Source organism: Ambystoma mexicanum, chromosome 3q (genome assembly GCF_040938575.1).
Source record: "Ambystoma mexicanum isolate Mex_15411 chromosome 3q, UKY_AmexF1_1, whole genome shotgun sequence".
NCBI lineage: Eukaryota > Metazoa > Chordata > Amphibia > Caudata > Ambystomatidae > Ambystoma > Ambystoma mexicanum.
Window position 1 is genome coordinate 1,115,647,888 of NC_090926.1, and position 13,339 is coordinate 1,115,661,226.

At 49.5% G+C, this 13,339-nt stretch overlaps 1 protein-coding gene across 5 annotated transcripts in view; it reads left to right on the forward strand.

The window, feature by feature from the left end:
- Nucleotides 1–13,339, forward strand: part of LOC138447655 (neurogenic locus notch homolog protein 3-like) — a 798,580-nt gene that overhangs the window by 539,579 nt on the left and 245,662 nt on the right. For all 5 annotated transcript variants that reach the window (XM_069603880.1, XM_069603877.1, XM_069603879.1 and 2 more), the window contains one exon: nucleotides 7,872–8,002. In XM_069603880.1, the coding sequence (XP_069459981.1) occupies nucleotides 7,872–8,002 (131 nt within the window). The remainder of the gene's footprint in view (nucleotides 1–7,871; nucleotides 8,003–13,339) is intronic.

Below are 13,339 nucleotides of genomic sequence, written 5' to 3' on the forward strand. Positions count from 1 at the left end.
GGGGGCACTGACTCTCAAGGGCTGTCCAGACTGTCCCAGAACATTTGGAAGTGGGCTCTCAAACACATGTTTCTGTTGTCAAAACATGTTCCAGGGGAACTCAATCTTCTGGCAGACATACTCAGCAGAGGTTTCCTACTACCCATGGAGTTCGAATGACGATTACACAAAGACATTGTCTCCGTCTTCGCAGAATGGGGCTTCCCAGAGATCTACTTGTTCGCAACTCTGGAGAACGCTCAATGCCAAAATTACGCCTTCACGTACCCCCAGAACCGTTCCAAGGGGAATGGACTCTGGATAACATGGTCAGGGAAATTTGTTTACGCTATGACCCCCCCATGCACCCCGACTCCCCTACCAAAGAAAATAGTGCACACGATGTACCAGGAACCAGTAACAATGATATTGGTGGCCCCCATGTGGGCCCGCCAACCAAGGTTAGCTCATTTGATGGAGATGTCCCTATCTCATTCCAATGAAACTGCCTTGCCAGTACATGTTTTCGCAAGACAAAATGGAGAAACTTCAAGAAACTTCACCCATGCCCGCAGACACTGAATTTAGCGGCCTGGCTCCTGAGGTCATAGATTTCAGGCACCTGTTACTCCCTCAGAGATGTATGGACATAATCAGTGAGGCAAGAAAACCTAACACACAATATTGCTATTCCAGTAAGTCGAAGTGTTTTGCATCTGGTGCAACTTTAAGAGCATCAACCCCATTGACTGCTCTCCTAGACCTATTGTCTTGTATCTGACTCATTTACTTGACTCAGGCCTGGTCTTTAACTCTCTAAAAGTTCACTTGGCTGCTCTTTCAGCCTACACTACAACACAACAAAAGGTGTTATGGTGGAAGATACCAGTTATTAAGGCTTTCATGGAGGGAGTAAAGAGAATTCACCCTCCCGTTTCTAACCCAGATCCCGGATGGGACCTTAACGTGGTTTTGACTAGACTTGAGGTCTCCTTCCGAGCCCATGCATAAAGCAAGTCTCAAAGATCTCACCTACAAGACTGACTTTTTAATAGCCATTACTTCCATTAGGAGAGTCAGTGAACTACAAGCGCTCTCAATTCTAGTCCCCTTTGTTACAGTTCAGAGCTAAGGTGGTTCTGCGCACTCACTCTAGGTTTGCGCCTAAATTCATTTCAAAGTTCCATGTGAACCAATCCATAGAACTACCAACGTTCTTTCAGAACCCCTCAAACATGGGGAGGGGAGAAGCCTGCACACACTGGATGAACGCAGAGCAGTCATGTTTTACGTGAAAAGAACTCAACCACTAAGAAAGACAAATCGGTTTTTCATTTTGGTGGCAGCAGGTAGAGAAGGAGACCCTGTCTCCAAATCTACAACCTCTAGGTGGATTGTCAAATGTGTCGCACTCTGTTTCTCTCTTGCTAAGAGAGAACTGCCCTTCAAGCCTAGAGCGTATGCTACTCGAGGTCCTAGAGCTTCCATAGCATTCATTGCAAATGTTCACCTAGAGTCCATTTGCAAAGCGACACTTGCACGTTCTCAATGTCACTGGGCCTAGTAAGATCGTTGTTTTGTTCTCCCCTGTCCCCCTCCCTTGCCACGCTCAAACACCTGTGTACGAGCGCGATATAAATAAAATATCATATCATAACCTGGAGTTCTGTACACACCTTTACAATACACTATTACCTAGACACTCATTCTAGGTCTGATTCTCAGGTGAGACAGACAGTACTAAGACATCTTTTCACTACTGTTCTTTCTCACAACCCACCTCCAACTCCGGGTACTGCTTGTTAGTCTATGCAAAGCATGTGATTCTAAGCAGATTAACAAGCATCAGAAGACATGCTTTAATTACCGTAAAAGCATTTCTGATGATTGAATCTGCTTAGATTCACATGCGCCCACCCTTCATCCCCACTTGGATAGAAGGAACATAGAGGTTTTACTACTTTCCCTTTTTGTTCTCACTCGCGATAGTCATAAGCTCCCTCACGGCAAGGGCAGTAGGCCCTTCCAGTTGTATGATTCTCAGTGCAAATCACTTAATCAGTCAACTGGACAATATACTTTTGGTGAATAGTGGAGCACTTATTCTAGGTGCAGTAAAAACCCCAAACTACTTTTGTCATAACAGTTATACTAGTTCAGTAAAACCCACATACTTTGTTTAACCTCACCATGAAGGTCAAAGTAAAACCCAATTTTACATTTTACTGAATGACTCCGGTATTCTAGGTAGGCAACAACCTAATACAGACTTATTAAGGACAGGCTAGCAGCAAGTCAGGGGAAACAATACCCAGTTGGGGGACACTCGTACAATTATCCTCAAAGGACTAATCTGGTGATGCCAACACTTTACTTTTGGGAAGAGGCACAACCTAATCACAGGAGAATAAAATACCTTCACGTCTACTTTCTATTTAGACTGCAAAACAGTTGCAAAGGAAGAAAAGATGTTAACCATACTTTTAAGCATAGTGCATCAGCTAGAATAACTGAGTCAGTCAGTAAAGTGTGACATTGGGTTTTACTTTCCCCTTCATTGTGAGGTTAATAAAGTATATGGGTTTTACTTACCTTGTGTTAGCTGTGTGCCTTCCAAAATAAGTTACAAGAGTTACTGCTTAATTCAATCTGGGGTTCCCTGATTTCAAAAGCACCTGTAATTGTATATTACATCCTTGGGTTTTACTCACCTAGTATAACTGTGTTATGACAAAAGTAGTTATAGGTTTCTACTGCACCTCATTATACAACTGGAAGGGTCTACTGCCCTTGCATTACTGAATGTAATTGTAAAAAATAACCATTGGTTTTTACTCCCCAAGAATAGGCTTGACCTATACTGAATGTGTATGAAAAGGTTTTGACTTACCTAGAACTACTGTTAGGTACTTCAAATAAGGTCTATACTTGGGTCTGTGTACTTTCAAATATAGTGTTGTGTTTTTATACTGGGATTTCATATAATGTTTTAGTGCTTACTTACCCCTAGATTTATCTGGCCCTACCTGTATTTAAATAAATCCTTTATTTTTACAATACAATGTGTTTCTGTGGATCATTTGTGTTACAATTTCACTTGTACTGATACTACAGCCCTCTCTCCCTCCTAAGATAAGCCTGGCTGCTCTGTCTACACTACCATGAACTCTGGTCGTACAGCCTTATACTAAGAGTGGAGTCTTGTGCTGCCTCAGTTGAATGGTTTTACTAAACCCTTAGTTGGACTTCCAAAAAACTGTCCTAACACAGCCAAATAACCCGGTCATTGGATTCCTTGTCGTGGTGATTGAAAATAAGACCTCAGAAGGGACTTTGCAGCCAGGATCCACGAACAAGGCTCTAGGCAAGGTTTCCCTTGCAGCTAAATGCGGTTCTGCAGATTTGGCGCCTTTTCAAGGAGCACAGAATAAGACAGAAAATCGTGATTGAATTCTCGTTGTTGTAAAGATCCATCACTCTGGTGAGGGTGCTTTTTGGACTCGATTTGTGTCTCTGGAGATCCACCAGGATGCCCACGAAGTTTCAGTGAGATTCCGAATTCAGAATACCATGCACCGCACAATGGCTCCAGGTCCCAGGGTATTGGGGTATTGCAACAACGCATGGTCGCAGCAATGCGTGGGATGGCTCAAAATACAGGTCTCCTTAAAAAATGTGGGTCTCATTAGGCTGTTGGTCGGGGTCGTCGTTTTCAGAGGCACCAGGATGATTGGAAGGAAGGGCTACAGCAGGCTCCGGTTACACAGCAGGCCCGCCGGTCGCTGGAAATCGTCTCAGCCGCTTTTCCTTCATATTCCTCTTCGGTTTAAGTTCCAGTGGTCGACAGATCTTCAGCTTCCAGGTTCGGAGTATTTATCAGGAATTTTAGCACAACCTCTGCATTCTCTCGCTGCATTTTACAAGAAGGGGCAGTCCGGTTGTCCAGTCGGGACAAGAAGGGGCGCTCTGGTTGTCCAGTCAGGACAAGAAGGGGTGGTCCGGTTGTGCAATCGGGACATCCTGCCCCCCACTGGGATTTGTCCACATTCAAGCAAGGCGTAAGACAAAGGGCTGGGGAGTTTTGGACTCCTCCCTTACTTCCTGCTCTCACAGAGAGACTGACTGGAGCCTGGGCGGGGAGTACAGGGGACTCCCGCTGAAGACAAAAATCACACACAGGAATTTCCCACCCTGGATGTCAGGGGAAGGAACAAAAAACAAGAAGAAACACTAAAAATGGCAGGGGAAAAAGACCTGCCCATTTTGGTAAAAAAGGACACCCTTAGGTCCCTTTACTGCAGCTGTGAACAAAAGGTGCACCAAATTAATACAATTTATCACTGCCACCAGCCATTGAAGGTAAGCTTGTCACTGTAACAGAATTGTTAGTTTTAATGTGGAAGGGGATACATTGCATCTCCCCAGCACTCCACATAAGGTGGGGTGTGCTGGTGTCACTTAACAAAATTTAAAAGGGATCCAAAGAGCCTTTCTACCCTTGGGAACTGTAGTTCACTCAAGGTTAGCACATGAAAGTTAAAAGGGGAGCCCCTAGGATAACCCAGCAACAACAGGCACTTATTGCCAGTAAGTTGTTAAAGGGAATAACTATAAAGACACTATGGAGAGTCTTAAAAATGACACCCATAAAAAGAGTTCAAGATTATGTGAGTGTGGAAAAAGGTTCCCACTCACTGAGGTATTAAGGAAAAATATCCCACTAATAAAGCAAAATGTTCTGGGGTTGACCCAGTTCAGGAAGATTCACCAGTTCTGTGCAAATAATACCCAACAGATACCTCGCGATAACAGTCGCTATTCTGTGTTCGTCGCCAGCTTGTGGTGTAACTCTCATTCCGGTCGAATGTCAGCCTCCCAGCTTCAAGGGATCCTGTTCTGGAAGGTTTTCAACTGCGACTGGAAGGACGCCTGCCATCAACTGTGCACAGTGGCAGTCGCTGGACCCACGTTCCACCATCTGGTCAAGTGTCCTGAAGAGGTCTTCATCAGTGTCTTCTGCATTTCATCGCCAAAGTTGCACTCTGCTCCTTGAACCGACCAGAAGAATCCTTGCACCCGCCGCTCCTGGGCACCTCACTCGAAACAACGGCTGAAAATCCTACCTCCAGCATTCCCCTCACTGCCACCCCCGTGCTCTGGGAAAATCAGACTCAGGAGGTCAAGAAAACGCATTGCATTTGTCTCTCCACCGTCCTCCCCATTCTCCTTAGCATAAACCTTAGCTATTCCATTCCACTGCTTTTTGATTGTCGCGTGTGAAACAGTTGTACCTGAAAGATAGAAACACGTTTTTACTTACCAGTAGGTGTTGTTGAACATCTATCTTCTCTAGAACTTTTCACCAACACAATAACTTTACCTACCTAAAACACTTTGTGGAGAGAGGCATTGCGACTCTTGGGCACAAAGCCCCACCCACTCTTGATGGGGATTGGACTTCTGATCTTAAGGCACATTTCTTATGAATATATGTTTATAACTAAGTGTTGTGCTATATTATCACCTGCTTGTTTCATTTCCTAGTGTGTGTTTTGGACCTAGAATAAATATAGTATTTTTGTACTTGCCTGTGTAATTTGAATTGTGTGCTTCACTGTGTAGACTCATTGTGGACCTCATTTTCACACTCCTGAGAATAGCCTCCGGTGCTCTCCTCTGCTACATTGATTGGGTTTTGGCTAACATCTCGGAGTTACCCCATTAGGGTGGCCTCCTGAAATCTGTCCACCGGGTCAGATTCAAGAAATCCATCTTAACAGACATCAATGGAACGGCATACGTTCTGCTGTTTTGAACCTTTCCTAACTTTTGGTGATATGTTTTGCCTGTTTGCTCCACGTCCCTGTTTTAGGGGCTCTGATCAGTGCCTATGGCTATCAGTGCTGGAGATCTATTCTCCATAGCATTCTACATTATTCTTTTCCTGTAGACCTCAGTTTCAGTGAAGTGCAGTAGGGACTCGTTGTTTTTAGCTACTTTGTGTTGACTTACATGATGTGCCTGCATACTTTGGTTCTAAGACCCCTATGAAGGAGAGCAGTCTGCAGAAGACCAGGAACGTGTTATTTGAAGATCGCCAGCAGATATTTCTTCCCTTGCACCACAAGGCCCTCTCACTCTCTCTGCAGGTCTCAAGAAGACCTTCAACAGTGCTTTAACCCCTGGACCAGTAGGAACAACCTGTCTGACCTCTGGTTGAAGATCCAGACACTGGAAGCACTCTGAATAAGCAGCAACAGGAAGCCATTTCTCCTCGCTGTTAGGAAATATTGTCTTTTAGCAACATTCCCTCCATAGTTTCCTATGGTACTCCATTCATTTTGTTCTGTTTTTAATGCTGTCTGGACTTCTTAAAGGGAAGCAAAGCCTTCAGCTTCACTTCCCTTTTGCTAATTTGTTATGGGGGAACCGAACAGTCCTCCAGACCATCGGTACTGGGAAACTTTGTTTCCCTTTTGGAATTTTTGTGTTTTTATATTGCACTCTGCATCTTACAATATAGAGCAATTGAGATTCTTTTGTGTCACCCTAGCATTTTACACAGGGATCTTTTGGTTGCTTTTGTATGCACATAAGGCCAGGCTGGTGGCAGCAGTTACATTTTTACCAGTTTTGAAATTTTTGGTGTGCACATTTGCATTTACCGCATATGGTTACTAAACGTGGCTAGTGCCCTAAAATAGCTGTGCCACAAGATGTTTCACTTGTTCTTTAGCCATATTGAAGTTTGGCCTTCTTCCTGCCCTCTTAGGTCAGGAAAGTTCTTATAAGTTCAAAGCTACAGGAATCGTGGACTAGTAATTGGGTTTGTGTGGCCAGGAAGGGGGCTGGCTCTGTATAGTTCCAGTCCACATCGGTGGTGCCAGAAAACCTTGCTGTGGGACAAATGTGAAACCAGTAGTTGTCCCTAATTGGACAATACTGGTTGTTTGAATGGTGCAGATCTTTACCATTGTTGGGCTTGGACTTGCTTCCAGCTTGGATTTTGGATAATAAGAGAACCTCTCTGTCCATTTCTTTGTACCATCATTGGAGCCAAGAATCCCTTGAGGGGAGTACCATGCTGAAGAACTGAGGATGACTATTGAAGTGGGTCATCATCCTTCTAGTAGTCATCTCGGTGAAGCCCTGCTCCTTTACCTGAACTCCGAAGACCCGGACAGGTGCTTCAGCCCTTGGACTAGTCTTAACCCTGTCTCGAGGATCCTGCCCTTCGGAGCCTTCGGAAGTGTCCCTCACCTTCACCCTCCATAGGATAACATTGAGAACAGGTCTCTTTGTCACCTTATTCCATTCCACTCATCTTGCTCCAGGCAATTTAGATGTGACAGGGAAGAGGCAGTAAGAGCCTATGCTACAAGCCACACAGCAAATTAAGCAATTTGCATCATCCGGTCTTCCTGAAAACCAATTAAATAGTTCTTTAGTTAATGTTCACTGTTGAGATCTGGATTATCCAGAGGGCTGACATCCTCCCTCTGAGTTTGGCAATAGTATTTACAGTGCTATGAAACAGCAGGAAATGTGGTAGCCATCACTGCATACAAACCCTGATCTAGTGGAGCATGGATTAGTATGTGCTTTAGCAAATCTGTAGTAAAATGAACATACCTTTTTAACTTTGGGGGTTCAAAGTTAAGACACCATTTTATTTTCGTGACCAACCTTTTACACTGGTATCATGGGGCTTTAATCGAGATCATATGTTGCATGTTTTAATCTCTTGATATACAGAGAGATATACAAAGAGTGTGTTAGCAGCATCACTTGCAAATGTTTCAGACCTTGGTCAGTGATCCTTCATCTACATCATCTGCAACATATTTTACCATGGCACTGTATGCTCACATTATATCTTGTTTATTTTTCAGGATCCGAAATGAAACCAATGGAGGGCGGAAGGCCTGCGATAAGACCTCAAGAACAAATCACACTGCAACAGGTGCATCTTGAGAAGGAGAAGCAAAAACAGGAACCAAAAACCCCTGTGGCACCAAAAAAGGTAACAGTATAACCTTTTGCATTTGAAAATGTTTTATGTGCCCATCACAGGCAAGTCCTATTCTCCAGCATGGGGTCTGGCATGGATTCACATGCTCATGAATATTCCCCGTCGTCAGGCTGGGAATCCTCGGTAAAGAAAAAACCAGTATCAGTTTCGTTTCTGATCTGTCTTTCGTAGTAATAACCAATCACTGGTCTCTGCGTCATACTGACCACAGCCAATGACTGCCCTCTACCTAAGCACCGCCTCTGGCAGCCATCTTCAGATTTTTACCGCACGTTCATGTGTTGGGATCCTCGTGCTATTGCTCTCGAGCGTTAGTGCTATTTTTTTTTCACGTTTTTTCTCAAAAACTTCGTTTTTTCGGTCAAAAGAGCCTCAAGCTCCACCGACTCTCCATCCGATCAACGGGGACCCATGTCGGATTCGTCTGCGCCCCTCAAGAGTGAAGATTTCGTCGAGCTACGCTTTTGGAGGACTCCAGAAGTTTCTCAGGCCCGGTCATGGCCCAGGAGAAGGGAAGCTCGACGCCCGGAAAGCTGTTCAGGGTCTGCCCTGGATGCCAGCTGCAGAACGTCTTCAAGGAGGACGAACACTCTTTTTGTCTTTACTGCCTACATGAGGACAAGACGCACGTGGAGAAGGACTGTGCGCTTTGCGGCAACATGTCGGAGCGGACCATGAAGGACCGCCATCAACGTCTCGCCAACTGGCTGGAAGGGAAGAGCCCGTCCGGCGAGAAGAAGAGGAAGAAATCCGAGCGGTCTTCTAAGACCTTTGAGGACGCCCCGGCGACGGGGGTCCAACATAAGGCCAAGCACCGCGAGTCCGCTGGCACCGGGAGCGCCGAACGGTCGGGCTCTACGGGCGCCAGGCTGGGCGCACCCTCCCCGGCACCATCAACCACGAGCCAACGCTCTGGGTCGGGTAAGAGGAAGGCCGAGCACCCGGCGAGGCTCCTGGAGAGGCCCCGGTCGAGCTCGAAGGCGGAGGGGGAGCGAGGCAGTGCCCCCCCCCTCAAGGATAAGGCGGTGAGCGCACCTAAGGTGGTGAAGGCCTTAATCCATCCGGCCAAGCCCTCTATCGAAACTGTCGCGGCGGCCCTGGCTCAGCCTGTGGAGGCTACACCAGTGGTGGCGACCTCGGGGCTCAGAGGCTCCCTGCCACCTCGGAGGGAGTCCTCTTTTGTGCCCATCGATAGGACCCCCGTGAAATCCCCCGTGGGGAAGAAAAAGGGGGGGGCAGGGCGTCGTCGTAGATTCGGCCTCAACCTCGGAGGAGGAGCTGGTCGAGGTCTTAAGCCACGGCCTCGGCGTGGAAGACGACCGGCCCGTCGGGATGGATCCCGACGCAGGTGACGACATCGTCGATGGTACCGACGGGGCCCCTGATCGCCCGTCGGATTCCCCTCTGCCAGCGCCGCGAGACAACTCGGCGGCCATTTTGTTGGCTATACAGTCCTTATGCTCAGAGATAAGGACGAGACTACCGTTGCCAACGGAACCTCTCCCGTCGGGGGACCCAGAACCGGGACCTTCTGGGGTTCCCCCTACCAAGAAAAGAAGGATCCACCCTCCGCCTCCTTTTCAGCCGTCGCGCCCCTTCCAGCCCTCCTCCCCGTCCACCCGAGGGGATGATACGGGGACTGACACGGCAGCGACGGGTACGGACGATGAGGTATACGACGAGGATGCACCGTCGTCGCCTCCCACCAGGGCTTCTCCGCCCGACGAGATTGGATCGTTCCACTCCATGATCACCAGGGCATCCGAGCTTTTCCAACTCTGCCCTGAGGAGAAGAAGAAGGAAGGTTTCCTTTATCAGCGGCGCGCGGCATAGAGGAAGACGGTCCTCGCAGTGCCTCTATTGGATGACATTTGGGATGAGGGCCTCACCCTCCTCAAGAACCCTTCCACGACGCCAGCTAGAAGAGACCGGTACGAGAAAAAGTACCGGGTCCCGGACACGGCCCCCCTGTGCCTCCGGGCGCAGCCTATCCCGGACTCCGTCGTCTCCGCGGCCTCCACATCGGGGGGGTGCGGCCTCCACATCGACTTCCCCACCGGACGGCGAGGGAAAGAAATTGGACGCTATGGGACGCAGAGTCATCTCGTCTGCAGCGACGACGATTAAAGCGGCCAACGCCTTGGCTATCGTGGCCCGCTACGACAGGGAGCTCTGGTACAAACTGGCTCCCCTGCAGGACTTCTTGCCGGACGACAAGAGGGCAGAGGCCCTGGAGATCCTGCAGGAAGGTGAGGTGGCTTCGGACCACGCCATTACCGTTGCGACGGACAACGCCGACACTGGGTTCCGCCAGTTGGGCAACGGCGTTTGCCTTAGGCGGCGTGGATGGCTCAAGGCTACGGACTTCCGTCAAGACGTTCAGACCAGAGTCCTGGACATGCCCTTCGATGGGAACAACCTGTTTGGGAAAACAGTGGACGATTCCCTTCAGGCCATTAAAGCGGACACCGAGACGGCCCAGGCCCTTGGAGTTCTGCAACAACGACGGACACCCTTTCGGAGCAGCGGAGGCAAGGGCGCCTCCAAAGGTTCCGGTGGCGGTTTCTCCACCTACCGTCAAGCGGCCCGCTTGTCGTCTCAGGAGGCCTACCGAGGACGAGGCAAGTCTGGCGGACCCCGCCGTCGTCGCCAAGGAGGTCAAGGCGGCAAAGCCTCGTCGAAGCAGGATTGAACCGGCCGTGGGGTCGGGCCCCCACCGAAGCACCCCGGTGGGAGGCCGGCTGGCGAGCTTCGTCAGCGTGTGGGAGTCCATCTCCAGCGACCGTTGGGTGCTGGACGCCTTGGCCCGGGGCCACACGCTCGAGTTTCAAAGAAGGTGCAGGCTCCGGATGCACCCGTTGCAGGAGTTCCTGGACGTCCCTCAAGGGCAAGGTGGTGAGGATCTTCACCGACAACACCACCACCATGTTTTACATCAGGAAACAGGGCGGAACCAGGTCCCCAGCACTGTCCAAGGAGGCGCAGGACCTGTGGCATTGGGCCGCCGCCCAAAGGATATTTCTGGTGCCGTTTCATCTGGCAGGGATAAAAAACACCATCGCCGACTCGCTCAGCAGGGAGCTGCGCTCGTGCCACGAGTGGGAGCTACGGCAGGATCTAGTGGATCGCCTCTTCCGACGGTGGGGCACACCCCAGATCGACCTGTTCGCGACGGCGACGAACTCCAAGTGCCTGAAGTTCGCCAGCAGGTTCCCCCAGGCGAGGAGCATGGGCGATGCTTTCTCGTTTCCCTGGGAGGGCCTGTTCCTCTACGCGTTCCCTCCTTTGCCGCTGCTAATCCGACTCGTCAACCAGCTCAAGAGGTCACGGTGCAGGATGATCCTCGTCGCACCTACGTGGCCGAGGCAGATATAGTTCCCGGACCTTCTGGACTTGTCAGCGTCCCCGCCAATCAAGCTGCCGGTGGACGCGGATCTACTTTCCAGGGAAGGAGGCGCCATCCTCCACCACGACCCGAAATCGCTGAACTTGCAGGCCTGGCTCCTGCAGCGCTAGAGTTTGGAGGATACGACATACCGGCCGACTGCAGAGAGGTTCTTGCAAAGGCCAGGGCGTCCTCGACTCTTAAATGCTACGGACACAAATGGAAGAGGCTCTCTGTCTGGTGCCACGCACAGAAGATTAACCCTCTACGGATTACGGCTCCCCAAGTACTGCCGTACCTGCTGACGCTGGCCAAAGCTGGACTGGCACACGCGTCCATCAAGATTCATCTTGCTGCGATCTCCCGATACACCAGAACCACGGGGCGGACGTCCTTGTGGTCTCATCGTCTGGTGAAAGAGTTCATGAAGGGACTGTTCAGATCGTTCCCGCCGGTGAAGGCTCCGGCCCCGGCGTGGGAGCTCAACGTGGTGCTATCCAAGCTCATGGGACCTCCGTTCGAGCCTCTGCACTCGGCTCCGTTGAAATTTCTGTCGTGGAAAACAGCGTTTCTTGTGGCCATCACCTCCGCACGACGAGTGGGGGAGATCCAGGCCCTTTCCTGCAAGGCCCCGTACTTGACTTTTCACGACACGAGGGTAGTGCTCAGGACGCACCCCTCCTTCATGCCCAAGGTACCGTCGGACTTCCATCTCAACGAACCCTTGGTGTTGCCTGTGTTCTTCCCGTCGCCTTCGTCTCCGGCTGAGAGGACTTTGCACTCGCTGGATGTGGCTAGAGCGCTGAAGTTCTACGTGGACCGCACAAATTGTTTTCGGAAGACGTCACAACTCTTTGTGAACTTTGGACCTGTCAATCAGGGGAAGGCTCTCTCGAAGGCTTCCATTTCCAGATGGCTCTCCTGCTGTATCATGTACTGTCACCGGTTGGCAAACCGACCGCTGCTTGGCCGTCCGAGAGCCCATTCCACCAGAGCGATCGCAGCTACCACGGCGTTCCTATCTGGTGTGCCCCTGCTGGACATATGCAGGGCTGCTACGTGGAGGTCGACGCACACCTTCACGAAATTCTACTGCGTCGACCGGGATTCCAGGGAGGAGTCCAGGGTCGGCCAAGCAGTGCTGCGCAACCTGTTCGCCTGAGGTGAGCCTGGTGAGGAGGTAAGATGCTTAATGTTGAGTTTGATGTAATGCTTAATGTTGAGCCTTTGCCACCTCCCGTGGTTGTGCATGTGTGTACTGCTATGTATTCTTTATTCATGAGCATGTGAATCCATGCCAGACCCCATGCTGGAGAAGGAACAAGTTAATTACCTGTAACTGTTGTTCTCCAGCATGGGTCTGGCATGGATTCACATGCGAACCCTACCGCCTACCCCTCTGCGGTTCTTCACTTGGTCATACTGCCACTTCACGTGCTTCCAAATCTGAAGATGGCTGCCAGAGGCGGTGCTTAGGTAGAGGGCAGTCATTGGCTGTGATCAGTAATACGCAGAGACCAGTGATTGGTTATTACTACGAAAGACAAATCAGAAACGAAACTGATACTGGTTTTTTCTTTACCGAGGATTCCCAGCCTGACGACGGGGAATATTCATGAGCATGTGAATCCATGCCAGACCCATGCTGGAGAACAGTTGCAGGTAAGTAACTTGTTCCTTCCCTTCATCTCACAAGTAGTCCAGTTAAGTCAACTATAGTCCCTCAAATGGTGGGAATCCTAGTCCACTACTTCACCTGGACCTCCCAAAGCACAGCATCAACATTGACAATGCAGACTGCATTTTTACTTTTCCATCATGGGATTGTTACATTTATAATTTAAGATTTCTGTTTATGGTTTGAGCAGTATCTAGTATACCTTTTTAACTACTATAATGCCCCTTCCCCATAACCCACACTTCTTATTGTGTAGCTGGTGACA